Source organism: Wyeomyia smithii, chromosome 1 (assembly GCF_029784165.1).
Source record: "Wyeomyia smithii strain HCP4-BCI-WySm-NY-G18 chromosome 1, ASM2978416v1, whole genome shotgun sequence".
In the NCBI taxonomy this organism is placed as follows: domain Eukaryota; kingdom Metazoa; phylum Arthropoda; class Insecta; order Diptera; family Culicidae; genus Wyeomyia; species Wyeomyia smithii.
The window spans coordinates 18,835,614-18,856,877 of NC_073694.1; the positions used below are offsets into that span (position 1 = coordinate 18,835,614).

Genomic DNA, 21,264 nt, shown 5'->3' on the forward strand with positions numbered 1-21,264 from the left:
AGAATGGCTACAATCCAAAGTGGTGAACTTCCGGGGCAAACATTCAGGACTTAAAGGAACTATTGGACTGGGAGGAATGGAAGCAAGCAGTTGCATAGAATAGCAAAAACACTTGGACAGTGGTTAACTGTAGTTAAATTGAATAGCAACAATACTTGGACAGTGGTTAACTGTAGTTGCATTGAATGGCAACAATACTTGGACAGTGATTAACTGTAGTTGCATTGAATAGCAACAATACTTGGACAGTGGTTAACTGTAGTTGCATTGGATGGCAACAATACTTGGACAGTGGTTAACTGTAGTTGCATTGAATAGCAACAATACTTCGACAGTGGTTAACTGTAGTTGCATTGAATGGCAACAATACTTGGACAGTGGTTAACTATAGTTGCATTGAATGGCAACAATACTTGGGCAGTGGCTAACTGTATACCAAAAGGAGTGAAACCAATGTACTCAAAATGGATCTTCTCGTTGAAAGAAGATGGAAGGCACAAGGCACGGTTAGTAGCCAAAGGATGTTCACAGCGACCAGGATTCGACTATAGTGAAACATGCACACCTGTTGTAAAGCTAGAAAGCGTTCGTTCAGCACTTGCACTTGAACACAACGAACATGAGCTAATTGTACATCAAAAGGATGTCGAAACAACATTTTTGAATGGACAATTGGAAGAGGGAATCTTCATGAAATTGCCACTCAATGAAAACGGACAAAGTCAGATTGTTCGTCTAAATAAAAGCTTGTATGGACTAAAGCAAGCAAGTAGATCTTGAAACAAACGTTTCAATGATGCTATGGAAAAACTTGGAAGGTTATTCCAAATGAAAGATCTTTCCGAAGTAAAGCATTACCTGGGAATGGAAAAGATTTCTCAGAAGAAATATGTTGAGAAACTTATCGAAAGATTTGAAATGGTTGAGTGTAAACCAGTGGGGACACCTCTGGTTAGTAGCACTAAATGGTTACTGATCAACCATATAGAGAATTGATCGGATGTCTTCAATATCTCTCATTAACATCAAGACCAGATATCTGTGCTGCAGTAAACGCCCTAAGCAAGTAAACAAACTGTGCACCAGATTGGCATTGGCCAGAATTAAAACGAATCCTGAGATACTTGAGGGGATCAAGTAACACGAAGATTGTGTATGCAAAACACAATGATAGACCAGCATTAGTTGGATTTGGAGATGTGGATTTTGCAAATGATCCTGACGACAGGAAGTCGGTATCAGGATATGCATATCAACTTTATGGAAATCTGCTTTCGTGGTCAACGAAACGACAGCCAACAATAAGCCTATCAACAAGCGAAGCAGAATTAATTGCACTGTGTGCTGCTGCAAAAGAAGGGATGTGGATAACAAAACTTCTTAATGAATTGGATGTGGTTATAACACCATTCATTATAATGGAGGATAGCATTCCGTGCATTAGCATAGCAGAGGAGCCGAGATCGCACCAGAGGATGAAACATTTGGACATCAAATATCTCTTCATACGGGATCTCATCAAGCAAGGACGAGTCAAGCTGCAATTCATCCCGAGTGTAGATCAACCAGCCGACGCGTTCACAAAGGGGTTACCTAAGAACACGCATCGGAGATTGTTTAATCTGCTGAATGTGCAAATTGTGGGGAAGTGTTGAGAATAACATTTCACTACAGTTACTATGAAATGTAAATAAAAGCAATTTGCCATTCATCAGGCGCTTTACTTATATCAGTTAAGAATGTATCTTGATGAGCCAGCATGTATGCAATATTGCACGTAAAGCCTTAAGTGGGAAACTTAAAGCTGTACAACACGTGCGCGGCAGCTTAGGTGTGTGTGCTACAAGCAATAGTAGGTAGACAAGTCTAAGAAATGGAAACACAAATTAAATGTAACAATCGCTAGACCAACACGGTCGCTTGTAATGACCTGACGAGATGAGTTCGAATAAAGATTACCTTTTAACCTGGAATTAAAACCGAGTAGTTTAATTTGGCTTTACATTCCAACACTCTCTGCGTATACTCCAACAGCCGGACGTTCGCTTCCGGTGCTTCGAGGGAGGACATAAGTCCTGGACCTGCAAGTGGCCCGACAGGAGCCAGTTATGCAGACGTTGCGGTCTCCCAAGTGCATGGTGTGTTCCACAAAACGGGACGCCAAACACTTTATGGGAGGCCCCAGGTGCCCAGCTGGTAAGCCGGCTGCGAAACCACGGGCATAAGGGTAACGCAACTGAACCTGAACCACTGCTATGCGGCTCAGCAGCTACTACCCCAAGCAGTCACTGAGTCGCTGTCGGACATCGCCATCGTGTCGGACCCCTACCGCATTCCTCCCGGAAACGGTAACTGGGCTGTGGATAAGTCCAGTATGGCGACCGTATGGACGACGAGCAGGTTCCCGGTTCAGGAGGTTATTTCCACCTCAAACGAAGGGTACGCGGTTGCCAAGGTGAACGGAGTGTTCTACTGCAGTGTCTATGCTCCGCCACGTTGGTCTACCGAAAAGTTCACTCAGATGGTCGACCAGCTATCCATGGAGCTAACGGGTCAAACGCTGTTGGTGGTGGTGGGTGATTTCAACGCTTGGGCTGTTGAGTGGGGAAGTCGCTCTATGAACCAGAGAAGTCAGATCCTGTTGGAGGCTTTGGCAAAGCTCAACTTAGATCTGGCCAACGTTGGGACCAAATGTACATTTAGCAGAAATGGTGCGGAGTCGATCATCGATTTGACGTTCTCCAGCCCAGAACTGATCACGAACTGGAGGGTAGACGATGGCTACACCAAAAGCGATCACCAGTCGGTTTGCTATAGTGTAGCAAACAACGCGAGGCGGCAAGTGACGGGTAGAACCAACACTCACACTGTTCGCGGCTGGAAGACATCGCATTTCGATGCCGAGGTATTCGAAGAAGCAATGAGAAAAGAGTGCTCCGCCCGACTGCTGACCAACTAGTTGCCGTACTATCTCGAGCGTGCGACGCCACCATGCCTAGGACACGCCAACCTAGGAATGGGAAGCCACCGGCTTACTGGTGGACCGAAGCGATAGCGGACCTCCGCAGTGCGTGCCTCCGTGCAAGACGGAGGATGCAGCTTGCGCGAACAGACGAACAGGATTGAGCGACGCAAGATCGGCGCTAAAGAGTGCGGTTAAGGCAAGCAAGAGTGCCTGCTTCGATAGGCTATGCGCGAGTGCCAATACGAACCCGTGGGGTAACGCCTATAGGATCGTAATGGCCAAGACCAAAGGAGCGCTGGCGCATGCAGAGTGATCACCAGCGATGCTGGAGCGTATCATCGGGGGACTCTTTCCACGCCACGAGCCTAGTCCTTGGTCTCCGGCAGTCGAGTCTCACGTCGACGTTCCAGTATCTCAGACACAGACCAGGAATGGTCGGCCAACCTGCCGAACATCCAATCCGTGAGCGACGACAGCCGTGTCGAGATTGAGGGAGTGGTTAGGGTTGCGAATGAGGAACTCATCGCCAACTCCCTAAAGGGGAGCAAGGCACCAGGACCGGATGGAATCCCTCACCTGGCAATCAGGCTAGCGATTAAAACGGCCCCCGGGCTGTTTCGGGCAGTCATGCAGAGGTGCATGGATGACTGCCTCTTTCCGGACAGGTGAAAGCGGCAGAGTTTGGTCTTACTGCCGAAAGCCGGGAAACCGCCATTGGACCTATCGGCATACAGGCCTATCTGCCTGCTGAACACTGTAGGCAAGGTGCTTGAGAGGATAATCCTCAACAGACTGGTGAGGTACACGGAGGGTGTAAACGGTCTGGCAAGTAACCAGTTCGGTTTTCGGAAGGGCAGGTCCACACTGGATGCTATCCTCTCCGTCACCAAGACGGCGGAGGTAGCACTCCAGTGCATAAGAAGGGGCATACGCTAATGCCCAATCGTCACGCTTGACGTGAAGAATGCATTCAATAGCGCCAGTTGGGACTCCATACCGCTTGCGCTCAGGAGCATCCATGTACCGGTGGCGCTGTACAAGATTCTGGAAAATTATTTCCAGAACCGAGTACTTGTTTGCCACACGGAGGAGGGTCAGAAATGCGTTCCAATTACCGCAGGAGTCCCGCAAGGTTCTATTCTGGGACCAGTGTTGTGAAATGTCATGTATGACGGGGTGTTGAAACTCAAGCTTCCTGTAGGAGTTGTGATCGTCGGCTTTGCAGGCGACATAACGCTAGAGGTCTACGGCGAGTCGATCGAGGAGATCGAGTTGACGGCCACGCACTGTATACGCAAGGTCGGAGACTGGATGCACTCTAGGAAACTGGAGTGAGCGCACCATAAGGCGGAGGTCACGGTTGTGAATAACCGCAAATCAGAGCAACAGGCGGTGGTCAGAGTCGAAGACTGCACCATCACCCCAAAACGATCTTTGAAGCTCTTGGGGGTTATGGTTGACGATAAGCCCACATATAAGAGTCACGTCAACTATGCTAGCAAGAGGGCTTCAACGGCTATTGCAGCATTATCTCAGCAAGCTTAAACTTTTTGCCAGCGTGGTTTCGTCCATACCTAGGTATGAAAGCCCAGTGTGGTCCAAGTGGTACTAACAGTTATCTTGGTAAACTGGAAAGTACCTACAGGCTCATGTGCCTGAGGGTTGCGAGTGCGTTCCGTACAGTGTCATACGACGCAATCTGCGTCCTGTCCGGCATGATGCCTATCAGCATAGCCATTAGGGAGGACGTAGAATGCTTCGACCAACGTGACACAAGTGGCATACGAGGTACCAGAAGAACACTATCGATGATCAGATGGCAGCAGGAGTCGTCCAATTCCACGAAAGGTAGATGGACGCACCGACTTTTTCCGGTGGTATCCGGGTGGGTCGGGAGACGCCATGGAAAAGTTAACTTCCACCTGACACAGATCCTGTCAGGTCATGGTTGCTTCAGGCAGTACTTATACAGGTTCGGGCATGCGGGGTCTCCCGTGTGCCCCGAGTACGTGGATGCGGAAGAGACTGCTGAGTATGTCTTCTTCGTATGTCCTCGTTTTGCGCGTGCGCGGAGCGACATGATGGTAATGAGCGGGCCAGACACTACTCCGGACAACCTAGATCAGAGGATTTGTGAAGACTCGAACATCTGGAGAGCGGTTTGTGCAGCCGCCTCTCAAATTGTCCAAGAGTTGCAAAGCAGGCGACAGGTTGACCACCAACACGCCAATTTTAGATAGCTGCCAGTCTCCAGATTAGTTAGCTAATTAGCTAAGAGACTTGATAGAGCCAGGAGGTTGCACAAAGTATGAAACCCGCTCCCCGAAGCAATACTCAGCGGTCGTCCCGGGGAGTATTATGGGTTGGAGACAAGAGGGGTTTTAGTGGGTCCGGTCACTGATTCAAACCAACCCCACACTCTCACACTCCATATTTTTGTGCCATCACTGAAGATAACTGTAACTAATTGAGCACCCAGCAATCACCATGGCTTCCATGGCTGCAGTCGGCATTCGTTTTAGTTTTACCAGAGCTGTTGCCACCAGAACGCTAAGCGTGCTGAAAGCCTAAATCGCGGAAGCCGCATTCTTGACCGCGCAATCTAGTCAAGCAGTTCAGTTCAGTCTTTCATCCAAAATAAATTTTAGTTGTTTAGGCTCGTCATTGATGCTTAGTCTAATTCCATTCAGCAGCGGAAGAGTGATAAAATAAGTTCTCCGCTTGGTAGGAATGGGTTTCACGGCTGTTTTGGTGTAACTTCATATAATCAGCCCTTCTTGTAAGCACCACTGGGAGGAGTGATCATAGTAGAAGGAAAAGAATTGGACCTTCCTCCAACATGGCTGTTTCACCTGCTCAAAAGCAATACTTAAACCCGACTCATTGTAATAATATCGACTGCTTTGTGCTGTCGAGCCGTGCGGATAGATTAAAAGGACGTTTTATCGGAAGTTCCCTCAATATTGAGAAAAACTTTGACCACTGTCGCTTTATATTTTAGCGACATCATCACTAAGCAATGCAGAGCGGTTTCGGTCCTCAGAGACTCGCTGCGGATGTAGTTATTCTAATTTTCACCATCAACTTGAGATAAGTTGACGTCAGACTTATAGGTCTGAAAGCTTTGGGCAATGTTTTGTCGTTTTTTGCTCGGCTTTGGTATAAACAGCACCGCAATGTTCGCTGATGTAAATAAGAACCTCCAGGTCGAGCTTCGTAGCCGCAAGGTTACAGAGTCCGCTTTGACAAGCGAATGGTGATAGGTTCGAATCTTAGTAGTACCAAACCATTCGTTGGACTCTAGGTGTATGGGTTTATTCTCAGGCTCTTCCACACAAAGAATCTTCTATCCAGATTTAATAAGCTCTCGTCTAAAGCTTCGATAATATCATTGACTATAGCACGTTATATGCTTTTAGAGTGATAGCCTGCAGAAGGATATGATAAGGTCGATAAGGAAGGAAGTAGGTTACTAAGTCTGAAGGAGAAGACAAAAAGCACTATAACACGGAGCAGGTTACTTCTCAATAAGTAGCACTGCAAAATAGTAAAAAAAAACAGAAATGTGCAAACAGCAAAAACGTCCGGACAATGCCACAATAGATCAAACAACTACTGGTCGCAGTGGGGTCCACACAAAAAAAAACCTCCAGTGTTTCTGTGGTAGTGACAGCAAGACTACCATCTTCTCTTTTCGATAGCCCAAGACCATTCGTATGATTTTTGGACATCGCTTTCTACAGTCGCATTACCTCAGGCAGATCCTGAAAGTTCCTTCAAAAATCGAATTCTAGATCTCCTTTTGACATTATTTGAAGAATGTTCTATAGGCATCATAGTTGGGCATGATTTTAGCCCTGTTGAAATGGCTTCCATAGATTTGCTTCAGTAACCAAAAATTATTGTAGACAAAGCTCGTACCCGTCATGCCAACCAGGACTCATATTGCCTCGTATGGTATGTCCTGAACAACCCGGGGGCTACCTTTATGACCGTCGTATTGGCCAGGCTCGGGATTCCGTCTGGTCCCTCCCTTGCCTTGTTTACCTTAAGGGGCCATCCACATACCACGTGGACATATTTTTAACGATTTTGACCCCCCCCCCTCTCCCCCTCCGTGGACAAGTGCCCATATGAATTCTAAAAATTTAGTATGGACCGTGGACATTACACATACCCCCCCTCCCTTAAAGGGTCACTCGCTGTTTGTGGTGACTCATCAGCCGGAGACCAGGGGTTCGCTCCAACATCGCTGGTGATTGCTCTGCCGGGGCTGACGAGCCTCTGTTCTTGGCCGTAACGACCTTATAGGCGTCACTCCATGGATTCTTGTTGACTCTTTCACAAAGTCTATCGAAACAGGCTCGTTTACTAGCCTTTATTACGCTCTTAAGCGTTACCTTAGCGGATTTGAATGCCGCTTGACGCTCCGATCTTTGCGCATCGGTACGCACGCATTGCATTAGCCGCCTCGCGCAAAGGCATGCACTACTGAGGTCTGGTATCGCGTCGGTCCTCCAGTAAGCCGGTGGCCTTCCATTTCTAGGCTGACGAGACCGAAGCATGGTGGCGTCACACGCCCGCGATAGTGTAGCAACAAGTTTGTCCGCTCTCCGAGAGACCCTCCCCCTTCGAGTTCTCGAGGCCGTTGTCTACCTTCCAGTTCGTAATCAGTCTGGGGCTGCCGAACGTCACGTCGATAATCGATTCCGCGCCGTTTCTGCTGTACGTACTTTTTGCATCTACATTTGCCAGATCTAAGTGGAGCTTCGCCAAAGCTTCCAACAGGATCTGGCCCCTCTAGTTAGTGCAGCGATTTCCTCACTCAACAGCTCAAGGTTTGAAGTCGCCTGCCACCACCAACGGATTTAGGCCCGTTAGTTCCACGGTTACCCGATCGACCATCTGGGCGAACTTTTCTGTAGACCAATGCGGCGGAGCATAGCAACTGCAGTAGAATACCCCATCCACTTCGGCAACCACGTAGCCTTCGTTCGAGGTCGTCACAATCTCCTGAACCGGGAACTCGCCTGTCGTCCATATGGCCGCCATCCCGGACTTATCCGCTACTCAGTTACCGTTTCCGGTAGAGATGCGGTAGGGGTCCAATACAGTGGCTGCTTGGTATAGCAGCTGCTGAGCCGCGTAGCAGTGGTTCAGGTTTAATTGTGTCACCCTCACGCCTGCGGTTTAGTAGCCGGCTTGATAACCAGGCACTTGGGGTCTCCCGTGACGTGCTTAGCGTCCTGGTGCATACTAAGCACTTGGGAGGCGCCCCGCAGTCTCGCGCTTTATGGCCTGCACCACCGCAGCGTCGACATAAACTGGACCAGTCGGGCCCTTTACAGGACCACGACTTACGTCCCCGCTCGAAGCACCTGAAGCAAACATTGCATTGGGCTGTTGGAGGCTGGGCATAGCGACTAACCAACCTTCAGTTTAGTTTTCTTCAGAGTTTTGTTTCATTCAGATGATGGAAGCTTTACGGTGACAACCTGGGTCCCAGAGGGACCCTTTCGGAGGCGAATTGCCTCTACGGCCACCGTGATCACGCATTCCTTCGCGAAGGCTTGTGCAATGTCGTATCCTTCGGTGATTTCGTCCAGGTTTTTAAGCTGGAGTCTCCTCCGGAGAGAGGGCACGAACTCGCACGTCTTTCCTTAACATTTTTTGGGCTATCTCTTTGAAGGTAGCTCCCTTCCCCTCGCGTCTCTGCGAAGTTTTAGGATCATTTCGCCGGTGAGTCTTCAGTCGTGAAATCTTCAGATTTGAATGATTCCAAACGTTCGCAGCAAGAACCAGAGATTCGCGCTGGAAGTTTAGAAATTCGTTCTCACTCGTTGATTCTCCCGCACGGAAGATAACGAATAATTGTCTCTAACGCTCGCCCTCTGCGCGTTCCTCAAGGAATACGCAAGAAGGCAGTAAGAACAACTTTCCTGATTAAATGGCATCCACTAGTTGTGCGTAACTTCCGAGAGAACTCTCGTAGGTGCCGGCTCGATCTCACAAGACCATTCTTCCGCACAGTCGAGTGAGAGCGTCAGGCGCTTACAGTAAGGCCTGCCAGGTTTAACGAGTCAGAGAACCCGCTCACACGACTTTACTAAGAGAGCTCGGTGTACTGCCGTAATCTCACAGACTGACGTAAGCGCCTTTTTTTTAAATATGGGGTTCTTATGCCAATTTGTTCGTTATTCGAAGACCCATCTTTTGGTATCTTTCTCTTAGTTGTTACTTATTCGTACGTTGCATAAAATCAAGAAAACAAAATAACGTATGCACCATTTCAATACAAAAGTGACAAGTAACCCCTTCGTTTTTGGGCCGTATTGAAAAACTGATCAAATGGATGTACGTCATAATGTTGTATCACGGCAGTGTAGGTGCCAGCCCTACATCGTGATATAACACGTGTACCGACCCATATCTTTTACTCTGCGACTAGTTGCCTCACTGGTATCGGTCCCAATGGGCGGGGTAGTGCATTTGGAGTATGGGAGCGGCCCTACTCGCTCCACCAAAGCTGCTTACGGGGATAAGACGGTCCAGTGCCCGACTACTCACCACACCCAGGTATTCCACGAGCTCCGTTAGTACCTTGAGGTTTGTTTAGCCTTTTTAAGGTGTCTGCTTTTGGGAGAGAGTTTAGCAAATATATGGGAAAATAACATACTTACATGCATACAATGCTTATACAAACTTAAACAATACGATTTTACGAGTAGACAACGTGAAACCCTAACAATCAAAAAATTTAAAAATTAGAGAACAGAAAAATTCCTGAAAAAAGAATTCCAAAGCTGAACTTGATTTTTTAGAATTGAAATGTAGAATTTAGTGAAAGGTGATTATTTGTAAATCAATTTGAGTAAATATTAATACATAAAATATTGCAAGAACTCATTCTAGATAATTAGCTAGAGATAGTATTTAAAATCGATTGTGATTTCAACTTGCATGTGATAACACTAGGACAGTACAATAAGAAGCAAAACTTTGTAAGCATTTTTATTTCCATAAATTGTTACCTTAGCTGGACCAAACAGCCATGTTCCGTGAATGACAGCGAAGCGTTAATTTCTTTTTTTTATTGTGTGTGTTAGATTTGGGTGCAGGGTGCGAAACACCGGTAGGTAGCAGACTGCAAGCCTTTCCCTAGCCTTACGCAGTATTGTGGATGTTCAGACGAAATACATCGTGGGCACAGTAGAATGTGTTTCCGGCTGGTTTCAGAACAAAAACCTGCGAGTAAGCGTGTGGTGGATCCTCGTCGCACTAGGAGAAACGTGATTGATGATGAGATGTAGGCGGTAAGCTTGGTTAGAGGGAACGGTTTGGGGGAAGAAAAGAACTTATAAGGGCGAACAACATGCATGTTTCGACAACAGGGTAGAAATTTTACCAAAATCCAGCCATCACACTGAGGGAATATCCTTTCACTGCGTTCTTTCGGTGACAATGCTCGAACTGACGCTTTATAAAGTACTATTTACATGAAAGGTAAAAATCGCATCCAGTAGAAACAAATTATAAAACGAAGATTTTTAACAAACAGAAGCGCGAAGCCGGGAAGATAGCGTGCGTGATTATAAACTGCCAAAAGTGGGTTAAAGTTAGTAGAAGTACGGTCGATCAAACAAAAGGAACCAAAACGAAAATCGTGAAGTAACAGCAAACACAAAAATGATCACTCACAGCGTGATATGTACATAACTTTCCACCTAATTCAATCGTTACCTTCTGCTAATGTCCGGATGTTTGCCTGAGCTCTTCGCCATGCTAGTACAGACCAACAAGCACGAAAGTTTGTGTTCATAATAATTTATTATATCCTTCTTTGTCAAGCTGTTAGTTAAAGCAAACATAAATCAGAAGCGGCACGTTTAAACATAATTTATCAGAGATATAATCCGTTCGAGTATCTCTAGTTTTTTGCTGGTTGTTTGCTTTCCTAAGAGTGTACGGAAAAAAAAAACGGATCAGAGGGTTATCTTCAACAGTACTAAGATGCCTGCTTCCGACCGAGATAATAAAACCTCTCTAACAAAATTGCGTAGTCTCTGCGTGTGTGCTTAGTCACTTTTTTGCTTTCTGATCGCTTGGTTTTTTTTTACAAAATTTCATTAAATTCTATACGTTATCGTTTTTATCTGCTTGCTCTTGTATTCTTTGTGGCGGCTGCCAGATGTCGTCGCACCCCCTTCCTTCGTATGCCAAAGAGCACTGGCTACTGGCCGTTTTGTGAAAGGATTGAACAGTAGTTTACTACAATAATGGTACACAATAGTTGGTCATCTTGCTAGCAAGATGCAATTTTGCAGAGGATAACAACTTTTTAGTTTTTTTTTTGTTCGTTTGTCTAGGCAGCAAAGGAAGTGACAACGGGCCGACAATTGCCACGCTATGCTAAATCGTGCAACGCTAATCTGAAAACGTCGTGCTGTACGAAGAAGCTGGTTCCGATCGGTTTCAGCACAAACGTTTGCGTGTACGCGTGGGGCTGATCTTCATCGGTCTTCAACCGGTACGGTATTGGGTTGTGACGAACAAACGAAACGAGGACACAGAGAATTGAGACACGGGACACACAATAAGAAAGGTGAGAAGAAAAGGCAGACATTAGTTTTTTTGAGAGTATCACCAGTTTAACAGTTGAGCGATTCGATTTGAGACAAGAAAAAGTAACGGAGGGCATACTTTACTCACCTGTAATCTTCCTAGAACATTGATTAAAACTCCTCCATCGAACATCGGCTGACAGTCGATCGCCGTTATTGCTCGGCTAATTTTTTGGAACGTTAGACTCTGCGATGAAAGAACAGTTGTTACGAAATCTAGACAAAATATTGCACGTACAAACTTACTTGTAGTTTTTCGGCTATTTTGGCTGACCCCTGAATTTGCTGGCCCTCAAAGGTCATAAAGGATGAATCAGCCTAGAGAATAAAATTAAATTAAATAATTTTTTGATTATCGAAAAAAGTTACTCAAATCAGTGATGTCACCAGGCTCGTAAAATTTTGCTAAAATCTGAGAGGGCGTGAAATCCCTCTGATTCACCGTCATACTTGGAAATAAACAAATAACTATTCAAAATACACACACTCAGAGAAAAAGAGAAGTGAAAATTACACGCCAAAAATATGCGGTGAGCAAAAACAACTTCTCGAGGTCATATTTGACGTTGCTTTTTATTTTATATTTTAATAAATGCAAAAACCCGATGCAAGAGAGATAGCCAAACATCGCTCATTTTCCATTCCGCGAGAAGTTGAGGTTAAGCCTCGCAGGATCCGTTTTTGTGTGTGTAGCGAAATTTGTCCGAAACCGGTCGGATCTCGACCCAGAATGCTACTTACGTTGTACATCGTAACCAGCGTGTGCCGCTGGTTCGGGTCGTCAAACAGCGTGTAGTAGGTAGTTACGAATCCTTTCCCAATTAAATCGTACTGCGGATTGAGAGCCATCCTTTATCGTCGCTTCGTCGTCTTCTTACTCCTCCCGATCGAACCGTCAAAAAGAAAATTGACTGACTGCGCTATCCGCGAACCGCTGGGCTTGGAAATTTCGCGAGAAGAAAAACACACAGTGACGACACGAAGTCGAACTTTCGCGAAAACTTTTTCTTTTCTGCTATGACAACAACCGACTGGGAAACGATCGGACACACAAAATCCGGAGCACTTTTCGACTTAAAAATGTCCGCAAATAATGCGTGCAAGCAGGAAAGGAGCCGCACTTGGTGGTGCTGAACGATGATGATGATACACGATACACACACAGCTGTCAACGCATGATGGGAATCGGACCGTTTTACCGAGGGTTTGCTTGTGGCAGCAAGGCAGGGTAGCCAGATTTTACTATAGTTTACAATTTAATGCAAACTGTAACTTGGACGAATTGGGTTGTTTAGCTATATCAGTTCTTTATATCATCTGAAAGATCTGCATTTTCCAAGTAAAACTTAATTAAAAAAAAATTTCTATCGTTGTCCTTCGCTTTTTAAATCACGATTTAAAACTGCTCGAAATCTGCTCGAAATCACTACAATGACATTTCGCCCATATACCAACTAGCGATTTAGAGCGAATTTTTAAGGCCCGAATACACACACGGTGTAATGACGCCTTCTCCATACAAATTCGAAGGCGTAATCGCGCCTTTCGTTGGGACGCCTTCTAGCTGTGCCTTCTAGCTGTGCCTTCTAGTGAAGAAGGTAGTCGTTCGCCGCCTTCGGCTGCGTACTTGACTGCCTACCGTGTAGACGCATTGTGCCTTTTACACGGTCTTGAGTCGCCTTCTTTTGACGAAGGCCCTGGCAACGCCGTGTTGTATCATTCTCCGCCTGCTGGTAATTCTAGAAGTGTGTTGCCTTATTTTTTGCTTTAAACAAAATAAACAAACATGAATTGGGTGGCATGACGACAAGAAGGTTGGCACACGGCGGGGTTCGAGATGGCATGATTGCGTCTTCCGTGTAGACGAGTGGAAGGTGGTAGATGCTAGAAGGCACATTGGATGGTTTCAAGAAGGTACTGACAATTTTCGTCAGAAAGGCGTTGTCACACCGTGTGTGTACTCGGGCCTTTATTCTTCATTTAAGAATCGAAGGATTATGACATGAAGTTTTAAAAAATCACGTTTTGCTCAGAAAATTACACTCTTTCAGATGATGTATAAAAATCGGGAATCTGTGATTTGCTAAACAACCCAATTCAAACAAAAATCGTCTTGAAACTCAAGTGAAAGCTTACACAGTAGGGTGGGGCAAAGTGATCGATTTTCCAGAACCAAGTTTTTTTAGTTTCTTTGGGGCCCCAAACAACCCTTAACTTACCGGAAGTCGATTGGTTATGTTTCCGCTTGACGCTTTTCATTTCAAATTTGTATGAAAATTTATATGGGAAAACCTACCTTTTGCATTTACCTTTCTAGAGAGCTCAATAATGCTCTAATAATGCACTACATTATGTTAAAGTATAGTATTTTAGATGCATAACAACTTTGCAGAAGGCACTGAAGAGCTAGAATGTTCCTAAGAAGAGCTTTAGCTATTTAAAGTTGCTTTTATTTAAATGCAGAAAATCTTGTTTTCTGCCAACCTGGTACATTGGTCAGTAGGACTCCCATCAGAAGTTACCTGTCGTAGGGAAACAACGGGCAACACGAACAGGGCGGGCATGATGAACCGTTACTCATTTCTATATATAACTCTTGAAATTAACACAAATCATTTATGCCAGTTACGTACCAACAGGATTCTGGGAGTTTCGAGATATTATGTAGATTGAAACAATAGTTAGTTATTTGATAAATAATCAAAATAAGCTCACTCTCAACAGCAAAGCAATGTGATGTAGTTTTCGCCGTGTCGAATTCAAGCTTCTGCTGCGGTAAAACTTAAAAAAAATGTAGTTATTAAGGACATTGGAATAATTAAGCGTTGTTAAAACCTTTAAATATACTACATGTAAATGAATGATTGATTCCCCCTGCGCAGTGGACGGTAAGCTTTAAACACATGCTTTTTTTACGCAGTGCGTCGTTCCGTATAGAAAAGAAATTCGCTAGAGTCTTTCATTGGTCCGTCTTATTACCACAGCCAATCCGTTTCATATGCACGTTGTGAAAAAGGGGTTTTTCAAGACTGTTTCTATTTAAGTAAAAACTCATATAAAATCACTCCAAAATAGAAAGGTTTGCATTATTTCATGAGAAGCATTAGTCAATGTCGATTATTATGTAGATCGTTGATTGAAATGTTGTGTTTTGAGCAGAATATTGAATGATTTTCTTAGGACGACCATTTTGCCCGTTGTTTCCCTAACAAGTTTATACACTCAGCTGGATCAAGCAAACAAATTTAGGACAATATTCTAGGCGTAGGTAGAATTTACAACGTGTTTCAGAGATTACTTCCAATACAAATCTGACTGACGCCGGTACACTGGCATTGCTGGCAGCAATTTGCAACATAAATTTCGACATACTCAACTTTGAACCGCTCTAGTATTTTTTTGGGACACGCTAGCTCTTTAGTGTTTTCGGCCAAGTTGTTAGGCATCAAAAAACCTACCATTTGAAGTCATGAAACCTATGGTTTGAGCCATTTTGAGCTCTTTAGAATGGAAAATGCAAAAAAGTTGGTTTTTCCATACAAATCTTTATATAAATTTGAAGTACAATGCGCCAAGCGGAGACAAAACCAATCGACTTCCGATAAATTTAGGATTGTTTGGGGCCCTAAATAGAACAAAAGAATGTGGTTCTAGCTTTCTACTTTCAAGTTTCGTTTTTTCCATATAACGATTCCCCACCCTATTAGGCAACATCCATAAATTACGTAACGTAAAAAACCCAATATTTGGACCCCCCAACCCCCTATATGCAACGAAACGTAACGCCAACACCTAACCCCCCCCCCCCATAAAAATTACGTAACTCTGTAGAAGGATTTGCTTGATAAAAATGCTTGTTTTTGGAGAGTCTCTCCAGAGATTATGTAACGCTGAACTCACCTCCCCCCTCCCCTGTGTTATAATCGTTACGCTCAAGGAAACCCCACCTAACCCCTATGAGCGTTACCGACTGGTGAAAATCTGATTGAGTGTGGAAGGCGGCATCCATAAATTGATGCCGCCTTCCACACTCAATCAGATTTTCAATAGTCGGTATTTTTTTTTACAATTTTCGGCCTGTAAATCAAGAAAATTACCGAGATTTCAACATTCAGTATAAAAATTTTAATGATTTACTGAACATGGCTTACTGAACTGCCGATATTTCCGTAAACAATCACCTCACCATACGAAGTCAGCAGTCGGTAAAAATGAGCAATGAGTTTTCAGTGATTACAAGATATGTATCGAAACATCTGTAAGTTCTCCTGAAATTCACTGATTAATTTAAATTGAGCTCTTTGATACACGTCATTTTATGTTTAATTTTCTGATGCATTGCGGCTGCGAAAAAGTGGATTACGGAACATATTTTATACCTGCTAAAGCAGGAGTGGGGGACATTTTTCGTAAGTATTCAACGCTATTTGCAAACCAGCAGATAAACTATTTTATGTTCATTTTGCCGGAGCTCATGAGTATTGCAAATTTCACAACAACTGGCGCAAAACTTTTATTCAGTTTTAATCAAAATATTTTGTTGTTGATTTTATGTAAAAAAAAACTCTCAAAGTCTGACTATTGACCTTTTTACGTACGAATGTGTTAGTGCCATTAGTTGAGGAAAGTATTTACAAATAGCTGTTTTGTTTGCAATGCTATGTTTTTAGCAGCTGGACAAATATTCAGTTGAACACTAATTATGTGTTTTAAACTTGTTTCTGGTGAAAAGTGATAAAAGTCGAAGCAACGAGATGCGATAATTTACACTTTGGAGGAAACAAAACCAACTTTACACGGGCTTACACGTTTACTAGTGTGCGTAGGTGAAAAGTCACTTATCTCTACACACTTAGATATTATCACCGAGTACGGTAAAATACATCACCGAGATTTCAACAGCTGAGATCTTGGTAAAAGTCTCGGTAATACATAAAAATACCGAGATTCTGTAAAACCAAAAATTGAAAACCTGTCAAACTTTCACGAGATTCTCGGTAATGTTTTACCGAAATACTCAATAAATAATTACGGAACTCGGAAAATTTAACTATCGAAATATTACGAGAACTTCGGTAAAATTTACTGAAGTACGTATTTGGCGTTTTTTTCAGATAAACTCAGAATATGATCAAAACCGATCAAATATACAAATAAATTAAATAATTATTTTGTCAACTGATTCAACAAAACAGAGCATTAGTGTAAACAGGACAGTTGTATTGCTTCTAGGAAATAAAGTAGCAACTACCACACTGCAACTTCCATCCGGCGAAGCGAGTCGATAACCTGCAAAATTGAGTGAAGAAAGAATTGAATTATTCCTTTGTCTTCAAATATTCTTCGCAGCAAAATAAAAACAAGATCTAAAAAAGTATACTCACTCAATATTTAAGTTGGTCTGCAGATTTTTCCATAATAATAATCAGCCGCAAATCCAGCCCGTTTTACATCTACACCGAAACACGAACAAAACTATAAATATAAACAGTTCTGTTTTTCGGAATCTCGGTAAGAGCTTTTTGTTCGACGAAATCTCGGTTAAATGATGTCAGGGTTCCGAGTTTCGGTATTTTAGTTTACTGTACTCGTAAATTCTCTATTTTAGGTTTTCTTCGGTAAAAAAATTTACGGTATTCCGGTAAACACGTTCGGTTTCCGATTTCTCAGTAATTTTTTTACGGAATAACGGTAAACTAAAAAGTTTTCACGTAGTTCGGTATTTAGTATCACCGGGAACCATTGTGCAGTTAAGTGTGTATATCTCGTTAAATCAGGCTTGTGACATAAATTTTATCACTGAGAAACTCAGTGAAATAATCAGAACAAACAACAACTTTCACCGAAAACATCAGAGAAATTTACCGAAAAGTCATCGCTCTACTGAAATACTCGCTTCTTTTGGACAGTTCACGGTTTTCTGATTTCAGTTAACCGCAATACGTTACTGGAGCTTATTACCGAAAAGTCAGTTGTTCATAAACTCAGTAAAATTCTACCGATTTTTCGGTGTTCTAAACTATGGATGAATGGAGTCGCAAAAAATCAATCCTATGGCATTGCACCAGGTTTCAAGGGCTAACATCGCAATGTATGTGTAAACTAGATAGCATTTCGCCGCCACTTCTCAAACACTTTTATCTAACAGCTGACAGCGGGCACCCCACCCACGAGCCCACGATGTATAGATATCATCATGATTGAGCCCAGGACATGAGTTCATTGGCTGTTATTCGGTATATGGATGTCAAAAGTTCGTAAAAATATTCAATCAAGTGAATGTAAATAACACCCATTTTGAAGAGTTCAAAATTTCCGTACTTGTGCCCATTTTAGACCAGTTTAGTACAAACGGAGCAAACCGACGACGAAGAAAAAAAGAATCTCAAAATTTAGTACAGTGCAGTTAATTTGGGCGCAAATGTTCGAGTGAAAGCTAGGACGCTTGTTTTCATTTTGATTTTTCTGAAAATATTCAATAGTTACTAGCAAAACTTGCCAAAGCAGTAATGTCTGGTGATAGTGGCGCTATAGTTATACCGGTGGAATCCCCAGCGGAACAGGAGGTAAGCAATCTAGCCGAAATTGGTGCACAATTAAGTTTAGGTTATGATTCTTTTGTGTGCCCGTTTTCAGGAGCGTCAGAAAAGCTGCCGCAAGCTGCTGAAGGAAGTACAAAACGTTTCGACAATGGACAAAGAAAATGCTGGCAAGCCTACCAAATTGCAGAACTTCTTGGCCAAGAAGGAATTGATTAAGAAAACTTTACTGTGAGTTGTTGCTAATTTCAAAATCGAATTTATTTTTACCGTTGTTTTTGTTTATTTCAGTGTTGACCCACGGGATGTTATTGAGCAAAAGCGAAAAAAGCTTGTGCATTCTCAGGCAAGCCAAACTTCCCCGGAGAAAAAGGTAGCGAAGGCTAAGCCTACAGTCACAGAGGAGGATCTTACCTCGATGGAAGGTCCGAGTGCAGTCTATTGGGAAATTCTGGCGGAAAAACGTCGCCAAGCTCTGGAAGAATCACTGCGGGAAAATGAAGAGCTGCACGAAGAAGCGGCAGCATTTAGGGAAGAAAAAGCCGCCTATCAGGAGGAGATCGCCGCACTCAAAGAAGAGCTGAACCTCTCTCGGGAAATGCTAGAGGAAGCTCGCAATCTGGTCGAGGTTCTGACCGAGATGCTGCAGGAAGGTGAAGCCGAAAAGGAGGAAGCGGCTGCCGGCAGTAAGGCGGGTACCAGCACTCCGGTGGACGATAGTGGGGTCGTTCCAGAGGGTGGCAGTGAAGTGGAAGATGATTTGTAAGTGACAATTAATTGATTTATGGAAGCTTAAAAATCATTCTAGTATTTTTTATGTAAATACTTCATCTCAAAATGTATAACTTCGATCAGACTTTCATGTTTGTTTTGTAGTAATTACACCAGACCGTATTGAAATGATTTCCGATTTTGTTGCATTAGACATTAAACTAATAAGGAACATTTTTTTCTCATCGCTGTTCGTAGTTAAGATTCTCATTCGTTCAAACCGTTTAATTGAGTAGCAAGTATATTTTTCTTTCTTCTAAATATGTGTGACAAAACAATAACATGTTAAATATTGTAATGTTGAAAAAAAAAATAAAGGCTTGGTATTTAAGCGATTTATTAAATACTTCAAAATACAGTTTACAGGTCTATTCCATCTATAAATACTGATGGAATGAGTCACATTTTTTCTCAGTCTTCGGAGATACTTTTCGAGAATAATAAACAAAAGCTACTAGATGTTAGTTACTAATCTTTGGAACATGAGCTTCTAGTTGGCAAGAGTTGATCTTTTTTTACTTTCTCGCAATAATAATGCTGAAAAAAAGCTGTAAAAGAGAAATGAATAACCCGTACATGTTACCACCTGTTAGTGTAACAAACCGTAACATCCATTGTAGTACGCTTCACTGGTCCAGCTTGTTGGTGGATCGGTAGCAATCGTGGTAGTACTGCACCCCTTTACTATCCCGATAGCGGTGGATCTTGCCCTGACAGTATAGGCAGGCAGTATAGAACCGATCGTGCGCTTGATCCCCATAGTGCTTCATTATTTCGGCGATGGTTTCCTTGAGAAATTCCTCTCCGCAGGAGAGACAAACGATCTTTTCGGGTGGATTGTTGCGTTCCAGGAAGCGTTGGTTAACGGCATCATGCTCAGTTATTTCTTCCGGACGCCGAAAATGGTTGCCGCCTTCGCGGGAGGAGGAATGTTGGCCGTTTTTCACCGAATTTTGATATGGGAAACGGCTACCCATCACGACACTATTATGCACGCACTCACGAACTGAATGTTTGGCGATGGTGTAATTGAACCATTATTTAATTGATGAGTTTTGTTTTGGTTCATTGTTCTGTGACAGGTATGCGATATGCAAGGATGCCAGATTGACAGATTTCATGCATTACACGAAGAGTAAGTAAATCGAAAGTTAGGTTGTAATTACTTTCCGATGCGTCAAAAAAGCAATTTGAAATTCTAAGGGTGAACAGGTGAGGCAACCAATTTTTAAAACTTTTTTTCCACCACCAGATTATGGAGCGATTATGCAATATATTAGAATAATATCAAATCAAATCAAAATGCCTGAAAATTTTGATTGCTTGATTATTGATGAATCAATTATTGAATTTTTTAAATTAATAATTCTGGAGTACTTTTAGATAAGGTCGTATGTCTAAACGTGAACAAAAGCGAGCAAAGGTGCTATATCCTTGGTTTCTAAACCCGAACATGAGGAGGAAATACAGATGTTCCATCCCAGGAGATTGGTCAACAAAGGAATGTACTTTCTTGGCTTTGTCACTCCCAACGAATTATATTACTTCTTACATTGGTACGGATTGTCCCCACTCTTACATTATATTGTATTATATTGTGCTACGCAGTAGGTCTGGCCGTTGAGAAGAAAAATGTATGGAAACCATTTTTAGAAATGGTGGATATTTTCCAGACGGATCGGCGGATGTAGTTAAGCGGATAAAACACGGCAGGTTGCAGTGGGCTGGGCATGTAGCTAGAATGCCGGAAGAACGACCAGCGAAAACTATATTTAGCAGAAATCCCGATAGAGGCCGTCGACTTCGAGGTATGCCTCGCACCCATTGGATGTTTACTGTCGACGAGGATGCCCGCGAAATAGGTGTTAGGGGAGATTGGAGGATAGTAGCCCAAGACTGAGTGACATGGCGATGTATTCTGAATTCGGCATTGGATCGATAATCGGTCTGTCACCGTAAAAGTAAGTAAAGTGAGGATATCATTTCCCAGGATCCTCTCAAGTACTGACTGTGTTAGTGTAGACTAGACTAGACTAGACTAGGTCGTATGTCTAAACGTAAACAAAACGAGTGAGAGATGATTTGTGCTTGTGAAGTACAAGGGATAAAACTCACTCGTTTTGTTTACGTTTAGACATACACACTTAATTTATCTCGGCAAACTTCCCAACAGCTGATTGAGCTCGGCGAAGTTTTTAACGAATGTTAGCAGTATGTTTCGACGAACATTTAGCAAATATATCGATTTACCGTAAACCAGCAAGTATTGACGTTTCGTTTGCCGAAGTTCTTAAAAATTCTGCCGAAAACTTGTAGAACATTTCGCTGAGTTTATCAGCTATTGAGTCCTCGGCAATAAAATCTAAGT

The 21,264-nt window shown here is 43.2% G+C and overlaps 2 protein-coding genes and 1 long non-coding RNA gene across 4 annotated transcripts; 1 reads left to right on the forward strand and 2 right to left on the reverse strand.

The window, feature by feature from the left end:
* Positions 1-9,960: 9,960 nt before the first annotated feature.
* LOC129723251 (probable nuclear transport factor 2) lies at positions 9,961-12,760 on the reverse strand. 2 transcript variants are annotated; one of them, XR_008727738.1, is made up of 5 exons: positions 12,328-12,760; positions 11,833-11,904; positions 11,675-11,773; positions 10,706-11,483; positions 9,961-10,243 (listed from the first exon to the last, which is right to left on the reverse strand). XR_008727738.1 is itself a non-coding variant. In XM_055677356.1 (4 exons), the coding sequence occupies exons 1-4, from the start codon at positions 12,433-12,435 to the stop codon at positions 10,130-10,132; spliced, it is 393 nt and encodes a 130-aa protein (XP_055533331.1). In that variant the 5' UTR covers positions 12,436-12,757; the 3' UTR covers positions 9,961-10,129. The 2 variants fall into 2 exon arrangements, 1 of the variants encoding a protein (XP_055533331.1); XM_055677356.1 differs by lacking the exon at positions 10,706-11,483 and having other exon boundaries at positions 12,328-12,757.
* A 5,220-nt stretch (positions 12,761-17,980) lies between these two features.
* On the forward strand, positions 17,981-19,222 carry LOC129727193 (geminin). Its single transcript, XM_055684758.1, has 3 exons — positions 17,981-18,152; positions 18,223-18,356; positions 18,417-19,222. The coding sequence occupies exons 1-3, from the start codon at positions 18,096-18,098 to the stop codon at positions 18,889-18,891; spliced, it is 666 nt and encodes a 221-aa protein (XP_055540733.1). The 5' UTR covers positions 17,981-18,095; the 3' UTR covers positions 18,892-19,222.
* Positions 19,216-19,980, reverse strand: LOC129727201 (uncharacterized). The gene is made up of 2 exons (XR_008728499.1): positions 19,500-19,980; positions 19,216-19,444 (listed from the first exon to the last, which is right to left on the reverse strand). It is a non-coding gene; the product is annotated as an uncharacterized LOC129727201 (long non-coding RNA).
* Positions 19,981-21,264: the final 1,284 nt, after the last annotated feature.

Bases quoted from the DNA above. Each gene is read 5' to 3' on its own strand.
- LOC129727193 (XM_055684758.1), top strand. From the start codon at position 18,096: ATGTCTGGTGATAGTGGCGCTATAGTTATACCGGTGGAATCCCCAGCG. The intron at 18,153-18,222 runs GTAAGCAATCTA...GCCCGTTTTCAG, and splicing joins AATCCCCAGCGGAACAGGAG to GAGCGTCAGAAAAGCTGCCG. The intron at 18,357-18,416 runs GTGAGTTGTTGC...TGTTTATTTCAG, and splicing joins TTGATTAAGAAAACTTTACT to TGTTGACCCACGGGATGTTA.
- LOC129723251 (XM_055677356.1), bottom strand. From the start codon at position 12,435: ATGGCTCTCAATCCGCAGTACGATTTAATTGGGAAAGGATTCGTAACT. The intron at 11,774-11,832 runs GTAAGTTTGTAC...CTTTCATCGCAG, and splicing joins AAATAGCCGAAAAACTACAA to AGTCTAACGTTCCAAAAAAT. The intron at 10,244-11,674 runs GTGAGTAAAGTA...CGTTTCTCCTAG, and splicing joins ATGTTCTAGGAAGATTACAG to TGCGACGAGGATCCACCACA.